The sequence below is a fragment of the Crocodylus porosus genome, unplaced genomic scaffold (genome assembly GCF_001723895.1).
Source record: "Crocodylus porosus isolate Cpor-Errol unplaced genomic scaffold, CroPor_comp1, whole genome shotgun sequence".
Classification (NCBI taxonomy): Eukaryota; Metazoa; Chordata; order Crocodylia; family Crocodylidae; genus Crocodylus; species Crocodylus porosus.
Window position 1 is genome coordinate 16,962,037 of NW_017728924.1, and position 25,306 is coordinate 16,987,342.

At 44.2% G+C, this 25,306-nt stretch overlaps 1 protein-coding gene across 3 annotated transcripts in view; it reads left to right on the forward strand.

Annotated features, from left to right (window-relative positions):
• COL4A6 (collagen type IV alpha 6 chain) overlaps nt 1–25,306 on the forward strand; it is a 183,175-nt gene that overhangs the window by 144,413 nt on the left and 13,456 nt on the right. Inside the window, exons 20-38 of one of the 3 annotated variants that reach the window (XM_019540429.1) lie at nt 1,110–1,214; nt 3,881–4,041; nt 4,816–4,995; nt 6,455–6,638; nt 7,859–7,912; nt 12,271–12,342; nt 12,717–12,824; nt 13,950–14,171; nt 14,363–14,524; nt 17,435–17,443; nt 18,494–18,664; nt 19,832–19,975; nt 20,264–20,389; nt 20,686–20,867; nt 21,112–21,175; nt 22,137–22,211; nt 22,550–22,657; nt 23,290–23,397; nt 23,871–23,942. In XM_019540429.1, the coding sequence (XP_019395974.1) occupies nt 1,110–1,214; nt 3,881–4,041; nt 4,816–4,995; nt 6,455–6,638; nt 7,859–7,912; nt 12,271–12,342; nt 12,717–12,824; nt 13,950–14,171; nt 14,363–14,524; nt 17,435–17,443; nt 18,494–18,664; nt 19,832–19,975; nt 20,264–20,389; nt 20,686–20,867; nt 21,112–21,175; nt 22,137–22,211; nt 22,550–22,657; nt 23,290–23,397; nt 23,871–23,942 (2,307 nt within the window). The remainder of the gene's footprint in view (nt 1–1,109; nt 1,215–3,880; nt 4,042–4,815; nt 4,996–6,454; nt 6,639–7,858; nt 7,913–12,270; nt 12,343–12,716; nt 12,825–13,949; nt 14,172–14,362; nt 14,525–17,434; nt 17,444–18,493; nt 18,665–19,831; nt 19,976–20,263; nt 20,390–20,685; nt 20,868–21,111; nt 21,176–22,136; nt 22,212–22,549; nt 22,658–23,289; nt 23,398–23,870; nt 23,943–25,306) is intronic. The other 2 variants (XM_019540430.1, XM_019540432.1) reach the window with 2 other exon arrangements.

The window sequence follows — 25,306 nt, forward strand, 5'->3', positions numbered from 1 at the left end:
ATATGTAGCATGGGAGCCCTTTCCAATCCATAATGTATTGATCTTCAAAATACCTCTGCAAGATAAGACGTGCTTTTATCCTACATTGCAGATGGTGAGCTGAGGCACACAAGAAATAATTAAAATGCCCAAGATCACCCAGGAAGTCTGCAGCAGAATTAGGGCATTGCAACCAAGCTCTGAAGTCCTCAGTTAAACTTCTAACCTAGGGGTGGGCAGTTATTTGGGCCAGAGGGCCACTTAGGGAGTTTTGGTGAGCTATTGTGGGCTAGGTCAGCACCTCCCATCCCAACCTGCAATAACTCATCAAAACTCCCTAAATAGCTCTGCCTCATGCTTGGCTGGGTGGATGGGATGGGGCCACAGATGGGCAGGGAGTGGCATTTGGGAGTGGGATGGGGGACCAGGGCTGAGATCAGGATTGCTGGGTGGTGGCAGTATGGGGTGATGGCCCAGGGCAGAACTGCAGTCGATTCCCTGCAACCCCTGCAACAGGTGCTAGTTCTGCAGGCAGGGACTTGCGGGGTGCAGTTCATAGCTTTACCCTGGGCCCTGGCCCCATGCTGTCACCAGCTAGGACCTGTGCAAGCAGGGTGCATGGTTGGGCAGATGGGATGGGGCTGCAGCATCCAGGAGAAGGATGGGTAGGTGAGGCTGGGGCCAGGATCATGGGGCAGTGACAGGGCTGGGGCAGCACTGCAATCCGCTCCCCTCTGGAACCATTGCCGTCACAGGGATGTGCTGACAGCAGATCCCAATCCCAGCCCCAGCCCTGATTCCTACCCTGCCCACCTGTCCTGCTCCTGGCTGCCATTCCCTGCCTGCCCACAGCCCCATCCCATCCACCTGGCTGAGCATCCCTGTATTATTGCATTCCTCTGGTGGTCTTTGGGACCCTACAGAGCAAAGCAAAAATGTGACTGAGTATTATAACTCACAGTTAGCAGGCCAAACACTATTCTTTGCACAACTTGTATCACTGTAGTTGTATCCACTCGCATCAGTTCTCAGTCTAGCCCCATGTCATTTCCTTACAATAGCTGTTGTAATAAGCTGATGATTGAAATTTAAGCTGTCTGTGGCTTTGCTAAGTTTCTTTCCATGCACAGGTCCTGGACAGCTACCAGACGTGATACTGGAGGGAGAGCCTGGAAAACCAGGAGTACCTGGACAACGGGGGCCACCTGGAACTATGGGTCAAAGGGGATACAAAGGTGAAATGAACTTTTCATGTTTCTCCTCATTTGTATTCCTTTTTTTCAGGTCTGCTTGCTTCTGCTTCTGGCCAAGAAATAAAATCTATTAGTACTAACTACCTTGAGCAGGGAGGTGGGAGTGACTATAAGTCACAGCTTTCTTTAGAAAAGAGGGAATTTTGTTTTGGGTGTTTCTTTAGTTTGGCACGATGAGTTTTTAGCTCTTCAGATTGCAAACTATAGGGCAGGGGTGGGCAAAATATGGGCTGCGGGCCAGATCCGGCCTGCCAAGCACTTGCATCTGACCAGTGGCACCCACCAACTAATTGTACCCCGCCCAACCCTTGTGTCCACAAGGGTGGGAGCGAGGTGCCCATGTATACACACACCTACCAACATACTCTGTTGTGCCTCACTCCCATCCTCGTGGGTGAAAGAGCCCAGCCAGGCCAGCACACAGCTTCTGGGCCGGGCTGCTGCTGCTACTGCTGCAGTCCCTGGGGCACCTGATTAGCTTCCTTTGTGTCCCTCTCATACCGTGCAGCAGGTAGAAAAGCAGCGGGGGCAGGGATCATGGGGCTGGCAGCAGCATGGAGCCCGTGGCCGGGGGGGCAGCAGGAGTGTGGAACTTGGGTGGGCAGAGTGGGGACCCCCCACACACTCCTTTCCCCCCCGCATGGTGTGTAGTTCCTGCTGCCAGCAGCACCAGCATGAGGGGGTGTTCAGAGCACTCATGCTCAGCACAGGCACTTGCACCCAGTGATGCATGGGTTCAGCTAGTGCTGCATGCAGGGGTAAAGAATGCGACCTGCCTGGCCTGCCTGTATTGCATGGGCTCCATGGGACACACATGCAGCTCCCACAGTCGCCAGCAGTGGGGAAGCCTTGTGCTGGAGCTGGCTGCCTTTCCTGCCCCCTGTTGTTCAGGTCCTTGGACCCCACTAGAAGTGGAGGGGAGCTCTAGTCCCTGCTTCCCCACAGAGTCCTGGGACCTGTATAGCAAGGGGTGTAGGAAGCAGCTTCCCTGGTGCTGTGAGAGAGCAGAAACTGCACATGCACCATGCAGAGCCCCTGCGATAGAGGTGGGCTGGGCAGGCTGCACTCCTCTCCCTCACGTGCAGAACTGGCCGGAGCTGCACACTGCCAGGTGCCAGAGCCTGCACCAAGCACCCCAAGCGTCTCTGCCTGCTGGCGCTGCTGGCAGCAGGGGCTGCGCACCATGGGCAGAAGTGTGTGGGTGTCCCCACATCCCCTTGCCCTCCCTCACACCCAACACCCTGCCCCCACACACCCCCATATATGTACCTCCCAACATACTCTATTGCATCCCCACGCACAGCCACACCCCTCACAAGCTCCCATATAGACACCCTCCCACACCGCACCATACACGCCCCATACCTCACCATAACACACACACACTCTACATACAATATACAAGAGTAAGACTTTATTTTTGAGTTATTATGCAATCACCTCCATACACAGTATGGAAACGCAAATCATGACAAATATTTTTGTAGTAAAAATTAAAGTATGTCATAGTAGGTGTTTGACTTCTAGTCTATGATTTGGGTTTTTTCTGGTTCCAAGACAGCAACCTTCCCCTCCCTTAAAGAATATTTCCAGGGGGAAGGGGAGGGACTTCTGGTGGCAAAGGTCAGGGGTTACGGGGGCAGGACTTCCAGTCCCAAATATGGCAACCAGGGGGCAGGTAACTGTCAAGGGGTGGGACTACCGATGAGGTCCTTGACAGCTTACCAAAACTCGTTAAGTGGCCCTCCACCTGGAATAATTGCCCATCCCTGCTATAGGGGATATCTGGAAAAAACAAAGCAATTCTGTTCGTAGTTGTTAATGCCAGATAAAGAAACCTACTGCACTGATAACCTGGAAGTACACAGAGACTAACAGTGCCAGAGAAGTCATGTTTTGCTACATTCCCATTTAAGCTGACAAGCAGAAATGCATCATCATAATTAGCTCCAAGGGCTCCATGTTTTAAAGTCTTTCAAGATGGCGTGCCTTACATTTACTGTTACTTAAGTCAGATCCCAAGCTGCCTTCTTGTAATTTAGATCCTAATATGGTGGTCATATATATTATCATTCAACTTTCCTATGTACTTTAAGCACTTATGTTTTGGTTTTAGCCTGTGCTAAAGGCTAGAGCAAGGGGCTAACAATGAAGTTAAGACCTGGATGCACATTTCATCAAAGTAGTGAGATTGTTTGGATCTGTGACATTGATTCAGACTTGACTTTAATTCCAGTAAAATTAAAAGATATCCATTTAAGAGAACTGCAGTGCTATAGGTGAGAGCACTTGGCTTACCTTCTCTATCATATATATTAAAAAATGCAAGATGTGCATCCTGCTGTAGAAGAGAACGGACACCATGTAACATATGTTAATTACTTTGCTCAGGGTGCTACTGAAAAGCATGTGGACACTGCAATGTTAACATAGAATATGAATCTGAGTAGAATGAGACCTGGTTCTCTGCTGTTTTACCACTTGTTACCTTTGACCTGTGGAAGGTAATGGAGGAAGGTCCAAGCAGTCAAGACCTAAAGACCTCTTTCCATTGTTCAGTTTAGGACTTTTCTTAGATCATCTCAATGCAAAATGAAACCTTTATACACGTAGTACTGAGTTTGGGGATTTCCCTCTTTGTTTTCCAGGAGAACCGGGTGATTGTGCTTGTGATGGAGGAGTAAGCATACCTGGCCCTAGAGGTGAAATAGGCCTTCCAGGTTTACCAGGAAGTCCTGGCAGACCTGGACCAAAGGGCTCCAGGGGAGATTCAGGCACAGTGGGTGTCCCAGGGCCACGAGGCCCAGTGGTAAGTCAGGGTTTCGCTAGTCTCCACCAATTCAAGGGGTGGGAAAAAAGTTTGTTCATGTCCTACTGGCTGCCATTGACTAATTTGAAACTAGGAGAATCACTGAAAATAATTTTTCCTGCTTGCCTGGGTAAAAAAGCAAGAACAGTTTGATTTGTGGGAAGATGCTAAAGCTGCAGAGAATACAAAGGAGGGATTCTGTGAACTTCTTATTCAGCTGCTGAAGGCACAGTGCGTATAGCCTCGTACACTGCCAGGAAGATAACCCTGGATGAGCTCTGGACTGGTTGTGCATAAAGCTATAGGAACTTGATTGAATCGTTCACAAATTTCCTGGAATTCTTTTAATTCATATTTAATATAATATTTAAGGGGAGAAGAGACTTGGTAGAATGCTTTCCGTAACAAGTCACTGTGTGCCCTCCCATGATTCCCCACCAACCCTGACTTTTGTATACAGCATAAACCAAGACCTCTTTGGTGGTATTTTTAACGGACCATATATGTGGTTGGGAGAGATGTAGGACAAATTCTTGCAGCACAAATGCCATTTCTCTGGTTTGGGAAAGATAACCTGGATGACATTTTGTACCCAAAAGTTTGTCCAAGATCTTTCCCAACTACATAGGTGGTCCAGTAAAAGATATTACCATGCAAAACTTTTTCTGAATATTCCCTCAACTATCACAGCAACAATAATACTACAGTGCTACTATACAATAAATACTTCTCTGTGTAAGTTTATGTGCCTGTTTTTAATCTTTCTGCCTACAGGCTTCATCTGGACAACCAGGTCCTCCAGGTCCCAAGGGAGAAAAAGGGGAGCCATATTTTACAACAGATGGTGGTATCCGGGGGGCTCCTGGTGTGATAGGACCTAGAGGACCTTCTGGTATCCCAGGAACTCCAGGCCAAGATGGTCTCCCAGGCTTGCCAGGTCGACCAGGACCTCCAGTAAGTTCATATTTATGTGGCAAGAATCAAGAGTGCTTCAAAACTATGATGTGGAGGAGAAGGAATTACAGGAAAAAAGGTGACTTGTTAGTCATGGCAAACCCTGTTACACGTCACCAGAGAGTTAAAACTTTTCACTGATACAGTATAGAAAGATTCCCTTTGATGTCTTCCTAATGAGGGAGACGTGATCATGCCAAGTAATTGCTCGTATGTCTGGAAAGGAAAGCATAGCTCACAAACCCTGGGTTTGATGCGTCTCAGCAGCAGCACCTGCTCTAATGTTTTGGTTAGAGAGTGACAAGTCTGGGCTGAGTAAAGCAGCGTACAAATTCCAGTGCTAAGTTTAGGTAAAGCACTCCCAACTCCTGGTTGCCTTTGCAAGGGAACAGATGAAGAATTCTATGCACTCCGTAAGGGACTTGCCTATATTACCATAGCAGTTGCATGTAGGAGCTAAGATATTATTGATAGTAGTATAGAGAGGGAATGGAAATATGTTTATCAGTATTATGGGCCTGATTTTGTTCCTCCTGGGGTTTCTGGGTACCAGATTGTATGCTTTGTTAGGCCAGCTACCTAGGGCTTGCTTATGCTACCACTTACAATTACAATTATGTGTTCCCACGTAGTGTCTAACTCAATGCTGAACTGCAAGGTGCATACGCTGTATGAGTTTTTAAAGGATTCTTACTTTCTCTGAAAACTTTCCAGCCACTGCTCCCACAACAGACAAAGTGAAGCCAGGGAGATGAAGGTTACAAAGTGGGAGTCAGATATGGGTTGGAATTCGAAGTACCCATTTGGATGATTTATGTGTACTTGTATGCTGCTATACATGTTAATCAGAACACTTTGTTAAAAGAAAAGCCATTCTAAAGGCTGCCGTCCTCCCAGGAATTTCTGTCATCTTCAGGATTAATAATAGCTGCTCTGCACGGCTCCAGTTTTTCTGCCATGAGATAAACTCTGTCTGGGAGTCTGAGTGTCTTGCAATTTTAAAGAGACAGGTTCTACTTTTGTTCTGTATTTTGTCATTGGTAAAAACAAAAGATGCTGCCTTCATAATTAAATCAAATATTAAAACAAAAAATGTGATGATTTGTTTAGTTAGAAAGAGATTAATAAGCAAACAAATTTCTAAATGGATACTACTACTCCTGGGGCAAACATAATGCATTGCTCAGTGTTTTATGTAGTAATAATTGTCCTGCAGTTTGAAATGGCAATGACTGCTGAATTTACAAGATTTCCATGCACTTTCTGAAATGCCCTTGAAACTTGCTGCTAAACATTTAGACTGGCGCCTTCCTTGTTAGTACCACAAGGTCAAATGCAGTTACTTGGAACAGCACAAAATAACCAACCAAATTTTGACACACAGTTTGAAATGATGGCAAGGTTCAATCATTCTATATAGTATTTTGTTTTCATCTGTCCCTGTCTTTGCTATGTGTAGGGTGATGACGGCCCAGGTTTTCTGGGTGAAAAAGGTCTGCCAGGATTACCTGGTCCCAAAGGCCGTCGTGGGGAGAGTGGTCTTCCTGGCATTGGTTTCCCAGGTCCTATTGGAGTTCGAGGGCCTCCAGGTGACCCAGGAATAGATGGATTTCCAGGACAGCCAGGTCTTCCAGGTCCTCCAGGTAGGTTTTTCAGGGACTTACTCTTATGTTTAATAGTTTCAGTCTTCTATCAACCAACTAAGCAAACACTTCAGTCCCTAGCTGAATTCCCTTACTAAATTTGTAAAATAATAAACTGAATGGTGGTTTTTAAATTGATGGTGCATGGTCTGTAGGCTTGTCAGACATTAGCTTGCAGTTCTTGCTTACCCAAGTAGTCCTACTGAAACTGATGAGATTGCTTAAAGAGTATGAACTGCTTGTGTAAATAAAGGTACAAGATTTAACTGCTGTACAAGAACCATTTTTAAACCAGCAGAAAACCTATGGTGATTAGGAGTGTGGTTAACATGAACTTTTAAATAGAACAGGATACTGTATTATCAGTAAGGATTAATTCAGTAGAGCCTGTGCTTTCGGAATCACTCTTTAAAATCGCTGTTTAATTTAATTGAGAAAAGCTTCATATAATAATACAGAGTTCAGTATACGAGAGGGAAACATGTGAAAGAGACAGTAAACAGAAATGCTCAAGGTAACAGATACAGGGCTCACTTTTGACTAACTAAATCCTGGCTATATTCATCAAGTAATATAAATGATGTGTGCAGTTTAAATTGTCCAGGGAAGAAGCTTTCTTTATTTTGGTACATTAAGTGTAACCACACTGCCAGGTACATTTAATTGCCTGATAAGAGCCTCGTAAACTAGGGCTTCTTAGGTCACGGTTCAGATACAAGATGTTGTCTGAGCTCCAAAGGATTTGCATGTAATCTTTTTGCTAGAGTTTGGAGAATGGTCTTGCAAGCAAATGCTTGTACAGAAATATTCCCTATTTCTATATTTGAATGTTGGCTTTTCAAAGATAATTTTAACCAAAGCAATATCTTTTCTTTTTCTGCTACTGCTTTTTAATATGTTTTCCACTTTGTGTATATTTAACATTCTATTTTGGTAATACTTACCATATTAGTAATACAACTTAATATATTCACAGGCATAATATCACTGCATATGTATTTTTCCCCAAAACACAGGTCACTGCAAAAATGACATTTAACTGAACACAATTATTCTTCCAGCTACAGTCCAGGAGCTAAAGCCAATGTGGCAAGTTTACTGTGTATATTTAAGAAATGTCTGTGAATATGTTTGGCCTGTAGATTTAAAAAAAAAATGCTTTCAGTTCTGTGGGTTTTCTGACTTTGTTTAACATGTGCTCCTTTGCTTGACTGGTATAGGTGACTGCTGCTGCGGTGAGGAGGTTGGTAAAGGAGTCTTAGACACAGAGGGAGGTGAGAGCTAGGCCTCAGTGGTTGCCAGAATAGCAATGGGAAGATTGCTGTTCTTCCCATCATTGCACAGACACAGACATACTGAATGGCATATTATTATAGTATCACTGTCACCCTTGGCTGTTGTAACAGGCTGAGTTATAGCAACCAACATTGGCATCCCACTGGAACTTACCAAATAATTTTTCCACCAGCCAATGCTATGTGCTAAATGTCAAAAAGTCTGCTAACCCATAACTATATGCACTTATTATGCCTCTGCTTATTAAAATGTCTCTTACAATGGCTAAATCAGATTATATCATAAAACAGCTGGAAGTAGAATGCTTCATGCACTGACATGCACAGCATCATGAATACTGGGGATCGTGTAAGATGTACCAGAATTCAGTATATTATGAGTGTTTCATCGAAGCCTTGCTAACAATGAATGGCTTTTTGTAGAAGAGTATTTTTAGTCAGACTATATAGAAAAAGTGTGAATAAGTCGTTAGCCAACTCAATTTACACCTTCACAGAGATGTGTGAGAAAACTGTAAGTAAAACATGTCTTCATTGCTAGGAAATCATTTGCTTCTGTTACAAAGATCCTTTGATTTTAAGTTTCATCTAGCATTAAAAGATGTGGGAAGGAATAACTGCTGATTATGCTACACACATTGGAAGGCCTTATTTTGAAGACAACATTTTTAAAGAGACATTGATCTATTGAAGTTAGCTGGTCAAAGGCAACAACAAGGAATTTAAGATTGCATAACATGCAGTTATAATGGGTGAGAGTTTTAAAATATACATTTACTTGTACATCTGAGTAATCCCTACTCAAGTGAGTAATGCCACTCACTCTTTTTAATTATACAAATTGCCAGAAATGCCCATTTCAGACAAGTAAGGACATGGAGTGTGGGTAAAAAAACTTCTGACTTGCTTGTGGGCAGTGTTATGAAATTGCTCAGAAATGTGATTGGATTACTCATTTATCACTTACCGTTAAGTCCCAAGGACCTTCCAATGTAGTTTCATAATAGATTTGTTTCACCGGCTTTGGGATGCCATTGTCTGCATTGTAATAACATATAGCATTAAGGAACTAGAAAACACTAAGCCCTGCTCATCTGATCGGGCTATTAGACTCCAGGATTCGGTAAAAAACCCTATCATTAATTTATTACCATCACCCTTCACTTACCACAAATAAACAAATAACCTTCCATTGTATTATCTACCTGCTGTAGGCAAGTAGCATAAAATATTGAATGGTGTACTGTGCACTGTAATTTCCTGGAAGTTCACATCAGTGGGCCCATAGAGCCATGTGTTTTGCATAGACATATTAATTAAACTGCCCTTCCTGTGCCAGATGCTGCACTGGATTCTCTCATTTTCAAAAAATGTCATTCCTCATTCAACCATGACTGGAGGCAATGTCAGAAATGGATTTTAATTTGCTTTATTTCAAAGCTTGTGGAATCAGGCTCAGGAAGGCAGAATGCCAGATTCTGGGCAGTGGGAGCAGTTTTTAAGAGTTTCTATGCTCTAACAATTAACTTATCCAAATCATCTCTTGTTAAATATACCTCAGTACAGTCAGCACAGTGAGTGTTATGGTGCAACAATCAGGTTCTCCTCTCTCTCAGCCTCTTTTAAGTAAAAATTAGGCTGGTGTGAGCTGTTTTACCATGTAGAGTGAGCAATGGCTGTTTTTTTAAGACAGCACCAGCATGAGAGCAAAATGAGTCACAAATTAAGTCTTATCAAACGGTGCCTCACTTCAAAGTAAAAGTAACGAAACAAGCACTGACTTTTGGTCCTCCAGAATCAAAGCAGAACATCTGATGTTGTGCATCATGATGTACATGCACAGCAATGTCCCAAGCCCAAGTGTATTAGCACCTGTCAAAGGTTGACTTCTGCCTGTTCAGCAGATCTCATTTGCTTTGCTCAGTTCTTCATGCTGAAGTCATGATCTGTCACCAGCTTCAGGAGCTTCTGATTAGCTAGCATTTGTGATTGGGGGGTAGGGGTTCCCTCTTCCTGACCATGTGAATCAAAATCCCCAAATCATTGAAGTATTCTGTCTCTGGTTTGGATGTGACCCATGATTCCAGAATTCCCTTGAAATAAGCTTGTTTCACCAGGCCTTTGCCAAACTCTCTTGATAGCACTCCACAGGGTTTTGGTGAACAAGCCCAGTTTAGACGCAACCAATTTTAAAATCCGTTAAGTTACCATTTTTATTGGTTTTAGGACATTTAGGTTGCCCTAGTTTTTTCCTCTGTTGCAGCTTGAGACCATTGATCCCAGTCTTGTTCTTTACAGCCACAGAGAAAATGCCCATCTCTATCCCCTCTGTAATTGTCCCTAAGGTATTTGAAGACTGTTATCAAATCCTCCCCACATTTTCTTTTCTCTTCCCCCAAACTAAATAACTCAAGCCCTTTCTACCTTCCTTCAGAAATTATCTCTCTAATTTTGTTGCTTTCCTCTGGACTCTCCAATTGGTCCACATCCTTCTTGAAATGTGGGGCCCAAAACTGTACATAGTACTCTGAGGGTGAGGCCTCCCCACTACTGGATAAGAGCAGAAGAATTGCTTCCTTTATTTTCCAGTGACGTTGCTATTAATATAACCCGATATAATACTGCTGGCTTTTTTTTACAACTAAAGCATACTATTGGCTTGTATTTAGCTTATGTTCTACTGTAACCCCTAGGTCCTTCTCAGTACTGAAGCCTGACCAGTCACATTCCCCATCCTGTATTTTTGCATACAATTATTGTATCCCAAGTGTAGGATTTTGCACTTGTCCATGTTGAATTTCATCTGGTTGATTCTGAACCATTATCCTAATCCATTATGGATCCTACTCCTATCCTTCAGAGTGCCTGAAACTGTGCCCAACTTGGTGTCATCCACAGATTTTCCAAGCATGCCCTCAGGCCTATCATCCAAATCATTAATGAAAATGTTGAAGAATATCAGACCCAGGACAGGCCCCTGGAGAACTGCACTTGATATCTCCTCCCAATTAGACTTTAAGCCATTGATGACTAGTCATTGAGCATAATGATCTAATCATTATGTAACCACTTTAGAGTGCCTTAATCTATGAGAAATGGAAGCTGTGGAATGAGATTTGCAGCTGCTGATTCTTATTTGCTACCTAATAAATCAGCAGCTGAGCCACATGATGATTTTTCAGACTGACTGACTGACTGCCAATAGGAGAATCCTGTGGACTTCATGGACTTCATAGTTATTAGAGTGGGAAGGGACCTCAGAAGATCATTGAATCCAGCCCTCTGCCCCAGGGGCAGGAAGTCAGCTGGGGGTCTTAGGATCCCACCAACATAAATATCCAGATTTCTCTTGAAGGCATTCAAAGTAGGTGTTTGAACCACCGCCAACGGCAGGCTATTCCAGACTTTGGGGGCTCGGACAGTAAAGAAGTTCTTCCTTACGTCCAGCCTGAAAAGGTCTTGGAGAAGTTTATGACCGTTTGACCTCGTCATCCCTTGGGGCGCTCTGGTGAACAGACGTTCCCCCACATCCTGGTGAGCACCCCTGATAAACGTATAGGCAGCCATCAGGTCACCCCTGAGCCTGCGCTTTTCTAGGCTGAAAAGTCCCATAGCTCTCATCCTCTCGTCATAAGATCTGTTTTCCTGACATCTGATCATGCATGTGGCTCATCTGTGGACTCTCTCAAGCTTCTCCACATCCTTTTCGAATTGTGGAGCCCAAAACTGGATGCAGTACTCCAGCTAAAGAAGCAGAATTTGCAGAGGAACTGCTAGCTCTAGTTTATACCTGTGGAATGGCTCAGCAGAAAGAACAAACAGAGCAAAGGCTAAGATTGTTCACAAAAACAAATCTATGTCCCAGTTTTGGCTCCTATATTGGTATTTTATTTGAGGTGTATTTTATATAGTTAAGCATCCAATAAATACGTTGTCTGAAGTTCTGATCACCCACTAGCTCCCACTAGCTTAAAAATGAACCGATCCCTAGACTGTAAGTTATTTGGGGCAGGGACTTTTCAACGTGCATTGTACAGTCAGTAGTATAATTTGGTCTACATTAATGTTTATGGCACCAGAAACACCTAGTTCTCAGTCCTGTGCCAAACCCAACCTAGACCTCTATAGTTTATCATCAGTGTTCTTAAAGCATCTCCGCTATTGGATATGATCACCCTACAGTCCTTTGCTGAGGCAGCATTGCACGCTGGGAGATGTGAATATGCTGTGCACAGTGCTTGCTTTGTAGTCTGTAGAGGACACGTGGGCACTAAATGGTCTGACTCTAATCCACTAAACTGAAAGGGAGACACCTTCACTACATTTTTTTTTTCTAGGTATCACCTTACCCTGTGTTTTTCCTGGAGCATTTGGTAACCCTGGATCTCCGGGCCACCCAGGATTACCAGGTATGGAACTGAGAGTGTTTTACAGTCTGTATCCTCTGACTGGCTGGGAGGATAAAGTCTGCAATTGAATCACTGCTAAACAATAGCTATCACAATAGCTTGATTAAAAGGGGATTGCGTTTCTTCCAGAGTTGCTGGGGTTGAGTCCCACAAAAGCCATATGATCTATATGGGCCACCACTCTGAATTCTGCAACAGTCAGTGTCATTTCAGATTCTTCTCTTCTGTTCATGCAGCTGATCGTGGCTTTGGGGATAGCTAACCTTAGTTCAGTAGATAAGTATTTGAAGGTTAGCTTGGCGGAAGATGGTGTAATTCTCTTGGCAATGATATGAACACATACCCTTAAATGAATTGATTTTCTTTATCTGCAGGTCGCAAAGGCAGCAAAGGATTTCCAGGTATTTCAGGCCAGCCTGGATTATATGGATCAAAAGGACAACTAGGTTCTCCTGGGTTAGTAGGACCACCAGGTGTTCCAGGTAAGAGAGAAGTTCTCCAAGTTCCTTAATTGTCTTTTTAGCTGTACAGTAGTTAATTATAAGAGATCTCACATTTTTGCATAAAACAGCCCCTCTTCTACCTGCTTCAACTCAGGAATGGTTCAAATCACTGACCTCTCCAGGTGGAATCACTGTTATTTAAGAGAAGTTTTCTATAGTTCTCCACAACCCACTACCAGGTGTTCTGTGAGCACTAACTTTAGTAGGAAATCAGCTTTTAAGCATCCTCAATTTTGAGTGGCTTCCTCAGTCGCATGGTAGCCCCATACAGTGCTGAGAATCTTCATACAAAGCGTGGGACTCTTCAGGTACTGTGATCTAGCAATAGTTGTAAGTCAGAATACAAAGCAATGTGGCACGCACAACAGGCACAAATTCATAAGGGGAGATTTTTAAATTTTGTTTCTCTTCTGCCTGTCTGTTTTTGTGGAGAAGACTGCAGACTTATCTGACCCATTCCCTGCAGGTTTGTCCAAAGGAATTGAAGAAATTATTGTAGTTGAATTAAATGAGCAAGTGTTTTTTTTCCTTCCTGCGGTTTAGCAAGACCACAGAGCAACACTGTTAATAGTGTCATTTTGTTTCATGATTCCCCACCATTGTTGTACCAATTAATTCAAAGACTTCTGAAGCACCTGTTTCACAGTGCCTGGTGCTGGCATTGGGAAGCAGGGGTTTCTGGGTAATATCTAGACACAACTGAGACCGATTGGATGAACAAGTGCAGCTACAACATGTGGCTTCTAGCCCTTACTAGTGAGATGGGGGTGATAGATCCAGTTGGCTGTAGTCCAGACACTTAAGTAATGGCTTTTTCATGCACTGGATTGGTATGCTCCTAAAGTAGAAGAAAAAGCTGGTGTTTGTGGCTGTATAAGCATTGCAGCCTCAAAATACTCCTGAACTTCAATTTCATTTAGAATAACTGCATTATTTTCCGTTCTTTCTCTTTATTTTCCTCCTAAATATTCCAAACTTAAGCCTTTCTTTAGTTTTCAGACAAATTTTTTTCTATATGAAACCAAAAAAATATTTGGTTAAACGTGCCAATTAGAGTGGATATTCTTTCCTTCTGCTGTGCATTCTGGTGGCTTCTTGTTCAAGGCTTTCCTGGGATCCGAGGAGATCAGGGCCCACGGGGACTTCCAGGACTTGATGGGACAGATGGCTTACCTGGAAAGGCAGGAACCCCAGGATTAGCAGGTGCAAAAGGAGCCCTTGGTGAAGTGTTCGATGCTGAAAGTGGAGCTCTAGGTGAGCCTGGGGTGCCTGGATTCCCAGGAGATAAAGGGCTTGCCGGGGAACCTGGATTTCCTGGACTGAAAGGTGAGCACCATTGCTGTTGGTTTATAAAATTTTACACTTCCTAATACATGTGAGAGTCCAGTTTTTCTATGTTTTGGAGCTGCTTTTAGTTCTGCGTTTACTGAGAAGCTAGTACAACTCTGAGATTTTTTAAAATGAAAACATTACAGCCCTATTCTCACGGTACAGTCATGTCCTGACTCTGTTTCCAGGTGTGGATGGAAGGCCAGGCTTACTGGGCATTAAGGGCGAACAGGGTAATCCTGGCCTTCCGGGCATTGTTGGAGTGCGAGGACCTCCTGGACCCGGGGGTCCATTTGGCATTAAAGGAAAACCAGGGACAGTTGGAACAGTTGGCCTCACAGGATCACCAGGTATGTAATGTCTTTAGTAAATTCAAGCACCATGGTATTAAGCCAGATTTTAATAGAGTTGCCATGCTAACCTTGGTTACTTCCCAGTGCAAATGGATGGGTATAACTGAGTACAGGATTTGGGCATGTGGGTTAGACCTCTCCCACCTGGAAATGGGGCCATTATGGTGCTAGCTGTAAGTGGGGTAAGACAGAGTAAAGCATCTTAAACTTACCATGATTTTTCCATGACCAGGACTGTTGGGCACAGGGTAGCGGTGGCGCTTGCTATTGGTTCCTGACCCAGAAGTTGTGTCTGACTTGTGGATCATAGTGTCCTTATTTGTGAAATGACTAGCTAATAATCTTCATTTTCCACTTTGTGATTTAATTTCTAAACTATAACAAATCATTAGACAGTGACTCTTCTCAGAAGGTGAAATCCTCCTGACAGCAATAGGCTGAAAATCGCTGAGTTTCTTAATACAAATGCTATACATTCTGTATCACCTGGGGCACGGGGAAAGACCACTATGATTCTTCTTTCCTTAATGGGGGCAAAAGGCTCTTGATCGGAGTGGGCAAAATATGGTCTGTGGGCTGGATCTGGCCTCCACTGAGTCTTTGTCCAGCATGTGGTGGGTCCTCTCAGTCCCGCCTGACCCAGGCACTGTCTGGCAGTGGCACGTCCTGCTGCCCCCTGTGCACGCAGCAGAGCTGGGGTGGCTCCACAGTTGGACTGCCTTTCCAGGCAGCCTGGGTGGCAGTGGCTCCTAGTTGCTGCCACTACCGCTGGTCCCAACTCCACGGTACCAGCAGGGACCCACACTACACAGCCTTGACCCCATACTTCCTCCAGGCTCACCTGCCTGGGTTCAGCAGCAGCAGCATGGGACAGAAGCTGCTGCTCAGCGCAGGGTAAAAGCTGCTGGCAGTTTGTGAAATAGCTTCTAGGAGCCAATGCTGGGCTGCCTAGCGGTGGCAGCACAGAGCAAATACAGGGCAGCCCAGCGTGGTGCAGACTCTGGGAGGCTATACCAGGAAGCAGCAGCAGCAGCATGGGGGAGAGGCCGCTTCTCCCCCAGCACTGAGCAACAGCTTCTGTCCCATGCTGCAGCTTCTGAGCCTGGGCAGACAAGTCTGGAGCAGGGGTGGAGCATGCGGGGTCGGGGTGTGCAGCGCAGGTCTCCACTGGTACCGTGGGGCTGGGGCCAGTGGCAGCAGCAGCCAGAAGGAACTGCTGCTACCTGGGCTGCCTAGAAAGTCAGTCCAGCTGTGGAGCCACTCCAGCCCTGCTGCCTGCCCAGGGAGCAGCAGGATGCACCACAGGTGGGCAGTGCAGAGTGGGTTGGGTCCAGGCTGTGCAGGGGGCTCCTATGCACGCCCCACCATACTTGTAAACCCCACAACCACACCCTCCCCCATACACAGTCATGCACTCCACAAACACTGCACCCACCCACACCCTCCCTCATACATACCCACGCACATCTGGGGGGAGCCCCATGCATTGCTACACACATCCCACCACACACAAATGCAGCGATACCCCGCCACAAACCCCATACCCACCCACACACACACCCACACATCCCCACAAATACTCCCCCACAAACTTCCTTTACCCATCCATCCATATCCATATACAACCCCACATCCCCACAAACACACACATCCACACACACACCTATAGCCCTCTACAAGCCCCATACCCACCCAGCCTTACCCTTCTACACTTCCCCACCCACAGTATACAAGAGTAAGACTTCCTTTTGAGCTATTATGCAATCATCTCCATATACGCAACAAAACACATACAAATTATGACAAAAACATTTTTTAAATAAAATCAAATGATGCTATTGTCAATGTTTGATTTTTTAGTATATAATTTGATTTTTTTCTGGTTCCGAGATAACAAACGACCTTCCCAAAAGGAGTACTTCTGGTGGCAAAGGTCAGGGGTTAGGGGCTGGGATTTCTGGTCCCAAGATGGCAACCAGGGGGCAGGGCACCTCGTCAGTCTGTGGCTCTCAACAGCTCGCCAAAACTTGTTAAGCAGCCCTTCACTCTAAATAATTGCCAACGCCTATCCTTGAATGTACTAGTGGTTCTTCGCTGTACTACATGGAATCTTCCCTTATAGCATCCTCTGCCTGTTTTGGGGCCTACGTGTTTAGTAGAAGAGGCTGGTCTGTAAGATACTTTACAGCAGGGCAGTCAAACTTCTCGGCAGCTGGGAGCCACATGCCATGCAGGTTGCATACCAAGGGGGTGGCTTGCCATGGTCTTCCACTGCACTGGCAGCCCAGATTATCCCAGCCCTGCTTGCAGCCTTACTCCACTCCAGCCAGGCACACTGTGTGGGCAGCACCCCACCTCCAGGCTGCATCCAAAGGAATGAGGGGAGTAGGTTGCAACCAAAGGAGCAAGGGGAGCAGTGGCCAGCCAGGAGTCTGTAGGCCACATTAGCCTGTTGCAGGCCACATGTGGCCCGTGGGCCGCCGCTTGGACAGCCTGCCTTACAAGATGACAAAGCTGGAGACCAGTGACAGCAGAGAAATGAGATAAAGTACATAACCTCCATGTTAGCTGAGATGACCCTTATAGAGCGAGTGCTGTGTAGCCATTGCATTTTAACATGGAAGTGGCTTCTGCTTTTGTACAGCTTCATATTTTGGGGTGCTTTGCATTATGACTCCTTTGCCTTTTAGTTGTTATTTTTGTTTTAAGCCCCCAATTGGTAGATGATGAGCGCCATGCAACTTCAGTTTTGCTGCAGTATTCTTTCTGAGTCATTAATTTCTTTTGTAGCCTTGTGCTTTCTGTTCACATATTTTGTCTATTTTTCCTTCGCCATGTTTCTATTCCATTTTCCATCAACTCTCCATTTCTGATGTCACACTGTTTGGTTATGGGTTCTTCACATAGGCTGTCAAGGTGAGAAAATGCACTGTAGCATAAAAGCTCATGGACTAACAGCCTAGCTTTTACTGCTACACGTATTGCATTGACTATAGGTGATACCCCTTATTTCTGACTATACCAGGAAGCAAAAGCCATTGTACTAAGCATGCTCAGATGGTAACAAAACAGGTCCTGTAAGGGAAAAAGTCTTTATTCTTAGACTTCAAGGACTTTTTTTTTCTTAAGTTAAACAGATATTTAATCCCTTGTGTAAAAAAAATTTAAAAAATCAGGTTGTACCTTTAAGTGCTTAAGTTCGAGGGTGCTGCAAAGCTAGTCAGTCTGGTATTTCTGCTTTACATGACATTTCTCAAAAGCTACCTGATTTTTTTCCTTTAAGTTATATCTGAGCATTCTCTTTTTCGATGGTTTGAGTCTTTAATAAAAAAAAACAAACCCAAATGCTTGCTAGGCTGCATCTAAGAACATTCTGAAATATTTAAAGATACAATTGAGCACCCACGGTTTTAATGTTAACCCTGGAGATGCCGTTATCATAACACATTCAGGAGCCGGTTCCATTACTCTTACCTAGAGATCTAGTATAAAAAAGTAGCAGCATAACTGCATAATGTCATGCTAATGTGAAAAGGAAGCTTGTTTATGACCAGCCACTCTTCAATTGATCCTTTGAATGACCCAGAAACCTGTGATGGGGACTAAGCATTGGCAGTATTGATGTTCCCTGTTCCATGCTCTGGTTTGCTTCCTTGATGTTAAAGGTAAGATCTACTGACCACTTCAGTGGCTGCTGAAAAAAACAGCCCAAAATAATTTATAAGGGGTTTCACTCTTGCCAGTTGTGTAGTGATGTAGGCAGTAACCCTTTTAGGCCTTTTATTGTTAGATGACTAATGCTTTTGCATTTCTAAACTTTATGCCTACTAGAAGGCTGCATGTAACATAATTTTAAGGTCCATCTCATATTAAATGCAGTGCTATGTTTAAAGCATTTGGAGAACCGTTCACTGAAATGAAGTTTGTGTGGTAAAAGCCATTGAGTTTTTACTTGTGTTGATTCAGGGCTTCCTGGAGCACAAGGACCGACTGGTGATGCAGGTCCCCCAGGCCCTGCTGGTATGAAAGGCTTCCCAGGTCTTGATGGTGTTCTAGGACCTCCTGGAGAAAGAGGATTCTTAGGGCCACCCGGGCCTTCTGGTGGAGATGGACGTCCAGGCTTCCCCGGACGAAAAGGTACATGTATGAATTGGCAAATAATGGCAGTTAAACCATTACATTCAGCTGCACATTCAGGAATAGCAGCATTGTGATGATTTTAGACCTGGGCTTGTCAGGAAAAACTGGAAGTTACAGGGAATTTGTGTTGGAATTTGTTTCACTGCTAGATCAGTGGTTTGAATGAGAATGGGTTGGTCATTCAAAGTTTGCTGCTCATTAGACTTGCTGAAGGAATTCTGAGTCCAGTTCCCAGCATCAGCCATGTGGAAATCACGCTCAAGCTGGTATTGTTAGCAGTGGGTGACCTAGTATTCAATCTATAGGTAATACTAACACAGAAGACGATAAGACTTCTGGAATAGATACTGGAGAAACAATATCAGGAACACCAAACAGCTATATGTTGTGTTATCATTTGCTTTAAAAGATTAAAAAAAAAAAAAGCTTTAAAATGCAGCTTATCTAGTCACAGACTAATGATACAGCAAGACGTTCTTAATAGTCCACTTCATTTTCTCTAGGAGAGAGATGACCCCTTGATGGGGAGAATGACCTGTGTGTATATCATGGATTTTCAAAATTTGCCCTTTTCTGTAGGGGAAACCTTTGTGGGTTAGTCAGATATTGCAGTTTCACATAGAAGCACTGCTATGGTGGGAATGAGTATGATCTTTAGAACATAAGGACAGATGCAGAATCAGAAAAGTCAAGACAAAGGTGAAGAAAAAGATTAATCCAGTGATAGGACAAGGGTGCCATCCTAGGGGAGACAAAGTGAAGCACACAAGCTGAGAGGAAAGTAAAATGTCAATCTCTTTCCTAGCCATTCAGAGCTGAAACAATAGTTAGGGTATTTTGAGAGTCCTGTCTTTTTTGGGGGAGGAAGGTAGCAGAGATTTTATGTCAGAAGTTGTTTCCCTTTCAGTCAGATGGCTTTTTTCATCTTAGTGAGAATAAGACTAAGGTCTCAGCAGCAAATTTGGAAGGTACTGATTCCATGAGAGCAAATGAAGACGTACCCTGGAAAAGGAGCCACTGAGGAACCACTACTATATTTTGGTGTCCTGACTGGTCACACTTTCCTAGGAGACTGCAGTCCCTCCTTTTGCCAGTTAGATTAGTATGAAAAATCCTTTAAAAGACTCAGTTTCTTGCTTTGTTTCATAACTTCTTTCCCTACAGGTGAAAAGGGCTCCCCTGGTCTGATTGGCTTCCCTGGCATGCCAGGCCCATCTGGCAGCCCTGGGCTGAGTGGTTTGAAGGGAAGCCTTGGTACAACTGGCAGGAAAGGAAATGCTGGAATTCCTGGACCTCCTGGTCAAAAAGGTGAGCTCTGAGAAACTAATTATGGTTCAACGTCTGGGTTTTCTGTAGCAGGTTGGGTGAGAGCTGTCTGATGTGTGCACACCTAGCTGTTCTTTCCCCATTCTCCCATATTATATGGTAAGGATGCAAAATCCACTGGCTTGGTTTTCAGCGTCACTAAGTTCCCACATCTCAAGGCTTCATTGGGAGTGGCAGCATTGAGGACAGCTCATCTGGCCTCTCATCTTTGTACCCTCTCATTCTAGAAAACCTTCTGTTGTGTGAACTGAACTATTCTGATTTCTTCAGGTGACAGGGGTGACCCCGGTCCACCTGGTCCCCCTATTCTGAAGCCTCAAGAACTGGTGCTGGCATTCAAGGGAGACAAAGGAGATCCTGGGTTAGCTGGACTGGAAGGATTCCCGGGACCTAGAGGTATTTCGCAGCACTCAAGTTTTAAGGGAAGGTTTCCAGCCTTAATCCCACCCTTACAGGTGACTGGGAAGGGATGTGCTGTCCATCTGGCAGTATTATATTACTCTCTTCATATTCCAAAACAGGCTGCCATGATTTTGTCTTAAAAAATTGTTCTTCACACCTGCTCTTTTTTGTGTAACTAATAGAATCTCTATGTATTTTCAGGTCACATTGGAGAGGCACTTCATTGGCTGCCCTCAGTGGCTCTGTACTGACATAGTAATAATATGTCTTTCTCTTTTGGGTAAATTCAGGTGATAAAGGATTCCCTGGAACCCGGGGGAAACCTGGTCTGCCTGGTTCACGTGGGCTACCAAGCAGGGAGAAAGGCTTAGCAGGTGATCCAGGTCTCCCTGGCTCCTTTGGACAACTTGGCTTTCCTGGACAGAGGGGAGTAGCTGGTATCCTAGGATTCCCAGGAATGCCTGGGGAAAGTGTAAGTAGGCATCATTTTCTCTAAGTGTGCTTAGAAAAAACCCTGTGTTCTGCTTGTTTCTGCTTCCGGAATCATATTATCAGCAAAATCGGGTCTCTTCTGGAAAGAGCTGATACTGATAAATGAAAGGTGGGATTGTCGTTTTTCCCTAAATAAGCATACGTTACTTCAGTGTTACCCTACAGCACCCAAGTTGCAGGCTGTAAGAATGAGCATAAGCAAACAATGTTATGATTTTTATTAGGGTTCAGAGGGTATCTCGGGAGCCCCAGGATTCCCAGGGACTACTGGCTCCATTGGACCAAAGGGTAAGAAGTTGCACACTAATTTCCATGCCTCTTCCAAGGGAACAACCCAACACAGGCCATAGCGTGAAAGAGAACCAAGGGGGAGAGCATGACAAGTATTTGCAATTTTTTTGCTTGCTTGGATGTACGTTTTCCAAGCAGCTTTCATACCAAAGAGGGGATGTGCCTTAGAATGCAGTTTCGTGGTCCAGTCACTGCTCACCAGAAATCTTCTGTATTGAAACCTGCTCTGTGTATCCCTTCTCCCCGCTTTTATTTAGTTCACTAAAAGTCCATGCAGACTGGGGAAGAGCTTTTCAAATGTCCTCAGCTCTGCTTGTGGTAATAACACCACACAGTGAGGAAAGCCTTTGCAATAGTTAACAAAAATAAAAACTTTATTGAGGTTACAGATGCATAAATTAGTCCACATAACTTTGTGGTGCCAACACATGGCACTCTTTATATTAAAAACCTACCTGCTTGCCTAGACAAAGCATAGGTGTGCAGGCTGAGATTTTCAACTGAATTAAGCTCGTGACTTCAGTGGGATATTCGGGGGGAGTTTGGTACCTAAACACCTTATGCTTCTTTGAAAATCTTGTTCATAGCACTTCTCTCTAAAACATGTATAACAGCACAAGAGGTGCCCAAATCTCTACATAATCAAGAACTACAGAACTGAAGGGCAGTTTTTGGAGTTATAAACCATAATAAATCCCCGTGCTGAATGTTTACCTTACTGAAGCATTGCAATTTTGAGTCTAAAGCCAGTGAAACTATTAAAAGCATTTTCTCTATCCTAGGCATCCAATTTAGCTTGTCCGTGTTGAGTAAGTGAAACTGACCTGGTATTTTCAGGAGTAGAGGTTTGAGTAACCCCATAAGACTACAATTTAAGAATGAGGCGGTTAATTATGAAATGATCTGTCAGCAGAGTGGAGGCCTGATGAAAATACATCATCTCTTTGCCTTTCCCCAGGTGATCGGGGGGAGTCGCTTGGAATTCCAGGTGAACCAGGAGCTAAAGGAGAACGAGGGAATCCTGGATTTCCAGGTAAGGTAATTATTGTGGATTTGGGGGAGAAAGGCTTGAGGGTTTAACCCTGAGCAGAAATGCACAAGTTTGCAATTCTCCTGTCTGAAAGCCAGAATCAAGAGGGATCTTTTCCTGCAGCTGAGAGAGGTGTGGTGTAGAAGCTGGGCCAGGCATGAGCCTGGAAAAAATAGACTCCTCACAAAAATAGGCAGATACTGATCTTGTCTGTCATGCCCCACACTAAGAAAGATGTTAGTTTATGCCAGATCGATAAATAAGAGCTGATGTATTTATATTAACTCTTTATATTAACATTATGTTATTGTCTAATGTGAATTATGATCGTTTTTTTCAAGGTGAAAGAGGGAAAGAAGGACCAAAGGGAGAACCAGGATATCCAGGAAGCACTGGAACAAATGGGCTTAAAGGAGTCCCAGGGGACCTTGGCCTTCAAGGACCACCAGGTACAACAGAGTGCATAGCAGTATTTGTTATCTTCTCTCTCTTCACCTCACCTGTGATAGGGCTGGCTGCCTCACTGTAGCAGAGGTGTCATCAAAAATACCTTTCCATAAGACCCCATGTCATGTGACACTCTTTATTTCCCTCTGTTTCTCATCTGAAATGTGGAGCCATGTTCTTTAGTAATACGTGTACAGAAGGGCTGATATTTTATTAGGACTTCTGCAAGGCATAGCCCAAAAGGTGCAGCCATAAAGAAAGTGCGGAGGGGAAATGTCAGTTATAGTTGTCATGACATTATCCAGACTCTGAACTGCTTCTGAGGTTGAAACATCTATGAAGTTACCTATAGTCTCCAACTTTCAGTAGCCTCCCCCTTGCTGCCTAGGTCTGGCCCTAGCTGGTCTCAATTTTCATTAAAATTTTGTGACAAGAAATAGAGCTTTCAATGACAAACTTTTTCCAGAAAAAGGGTGTTTTTTACATAAAATGTTGATTTCTCTCCCCACCTTCTACAGCTGAAACAAATTGCATTACTACATGAGCACACCTGGTTGTGCAGAACATAAAGAACTGTTGTCCAGTGTGCATATATGAGAGTCTGTCCCATGCCATTTTGTTGCTTGTCTTTTAGGAATCCCTGGAAGTGCTGGGCTGAGAGGAAACACAGGTCTTCCAGGTCTTCCAGGGCAACCTGGTTCTGTAGGATTCGTTGGACTTCTCGGGGTTGTGGGACCAAAAGGTATGTTTGTTTGAGTCTGCAAGCAGAAGGAAAAATGCCAGCTCACAAAGCCACTCATTGGCTGAATTTGATACAACAGGCAGCCAAGTAGCAGCCCACAGTACTTGGGCCAGCTGAGCCTGGGGCCCATTTCGTGGCAGTATCACTGCAGGCTCCAGCTGCTCGACGTTCTAAGAGTCATGTTTGAAAAGGGAGAGGCACTTGATGGCTTTGTGGTCTGGCTCCACAAAGAGGGTTTGGTTGCTGGCAAAAGCTATAATTACAAGAACCAACAAGAGAAGTTTGCATTAATGTGACCTGTCTAAAGGAAAATCTTACCTTCTTCAAAAAATATGAAGCATGTATTAGGTTGCTAAAAGTTTACATATGTGTATAGTTCCTGAGTTTTAGATATTTTTTAATCCACTTAGAGATGCTGCTTACATACTACTTGCTATTAACAAGCCATTCAAGCTTTGATAATGTCTCCTCAGGTTTTCCTGGATTTCCAGGCTTAAATGGTCTGAACGGCTTGCCAGGCACAAAAGGGTCACCTGGAACACCAGGTAAAGAAAGGCTTTGTCCACAGAAACTTCTGGAGTAATGCATGTGCTGGTTTAAGAGTAATGGGATTTGTGTGATTACACAGTGTGTGCATCTCCATGTGCACTTCACTGCTGAGCTACTTAGTGAACTCTGCAGTAAAGTGTCACTATCTACATGTATGCCCACAAACTAAGCCTGCCATACATAAGTACTGTCTGCAACAAGTACTACCCTGCAGTGGAATAATTTATGCCACTGCAGTGCACATGTAAATGGTGACCAGGGTGGGCTGGGACACGAGTGCTACAATGCAGAGGCTGCCTGCTGGCTAGTCCTGCACTGTAGCCAACTTGTGCCCCAGCCATCCTCTCTGCTGCCCAGAGCTAGCACTTGGTATATGGGGCTGGCCCCCACCAGGCTCCCTGCCAGCCTCAGGCTCAACTGCCTCTGCTCAAACTGCTGTGGTCCCAGGTGCACATGCAGACACTGTGCCCTGGAGCCGTTGACTCCAGTACAAACTGCACCAGAGCTTATTTTTCCGTGCTAATTGCACGTGTAGATATACCCATTTTGTCACCAAATAGGTCCATTTTAGTCATGCTGGAATTAAATGAAGTAAGAAATAAATCATATTTTGCAGCTAGTGTGAGTATTCTTACTAAATGCTTGTAATCAAATTCTGTTTCAGCGATACAATTTTAATACTAGAGACAGTGGGCTTTCACATGTAAAATGTATGTAAACAATAAACTCAATGGCCTTTTGGCAGATGCCATTTAGATGGATTTCTAGATTTTGCCTAAAGAGTCCTGTTGTAGCCAGACAGTTGATTTAATGAAGTTATAGATCTTTTCTATCTGTATATCTGTTGTTCTGATTTTACTAAAGCAATGGCTGGATATTTGGTTTGGTTTGGAGTTAAAAAATGACTTGATACTCATAGATTCCCCTTTAAGGCCTGTTCTTGTAGCCCTCACTCATGATGGCAGTAGAAGTGACAGAGATTACTCATAAAAGGTAACAGGATTAGGATTAGCATTAGAGGTGCATTGATCACCCAAAAGCTTATCCAGCTGTTCTCCGCAGTTATGCAGCTGGTCCAGTAAAGGTGCCATAAAAAAATCCTTGCCTCTGGTACATTTCCTGGACCACCAAAGCTACAACAACACTGTAACCCTACTATGACAGTATAAAACAGTATTAAGACCGAATACAAAATCCTATTTTGTAAAACCACACGCTTGTGTGCTCATTGTTTCCCTGATTTACACCATTTCCTGTATTTTCTGAAGCATTTTCTTAACATGACTTTCCATTTGCCCCCTGAGTTCCATTCCTTTTGAGAACTGAGAGACTAGTTTGGTGTAGGCTGCTGCTGGATCCT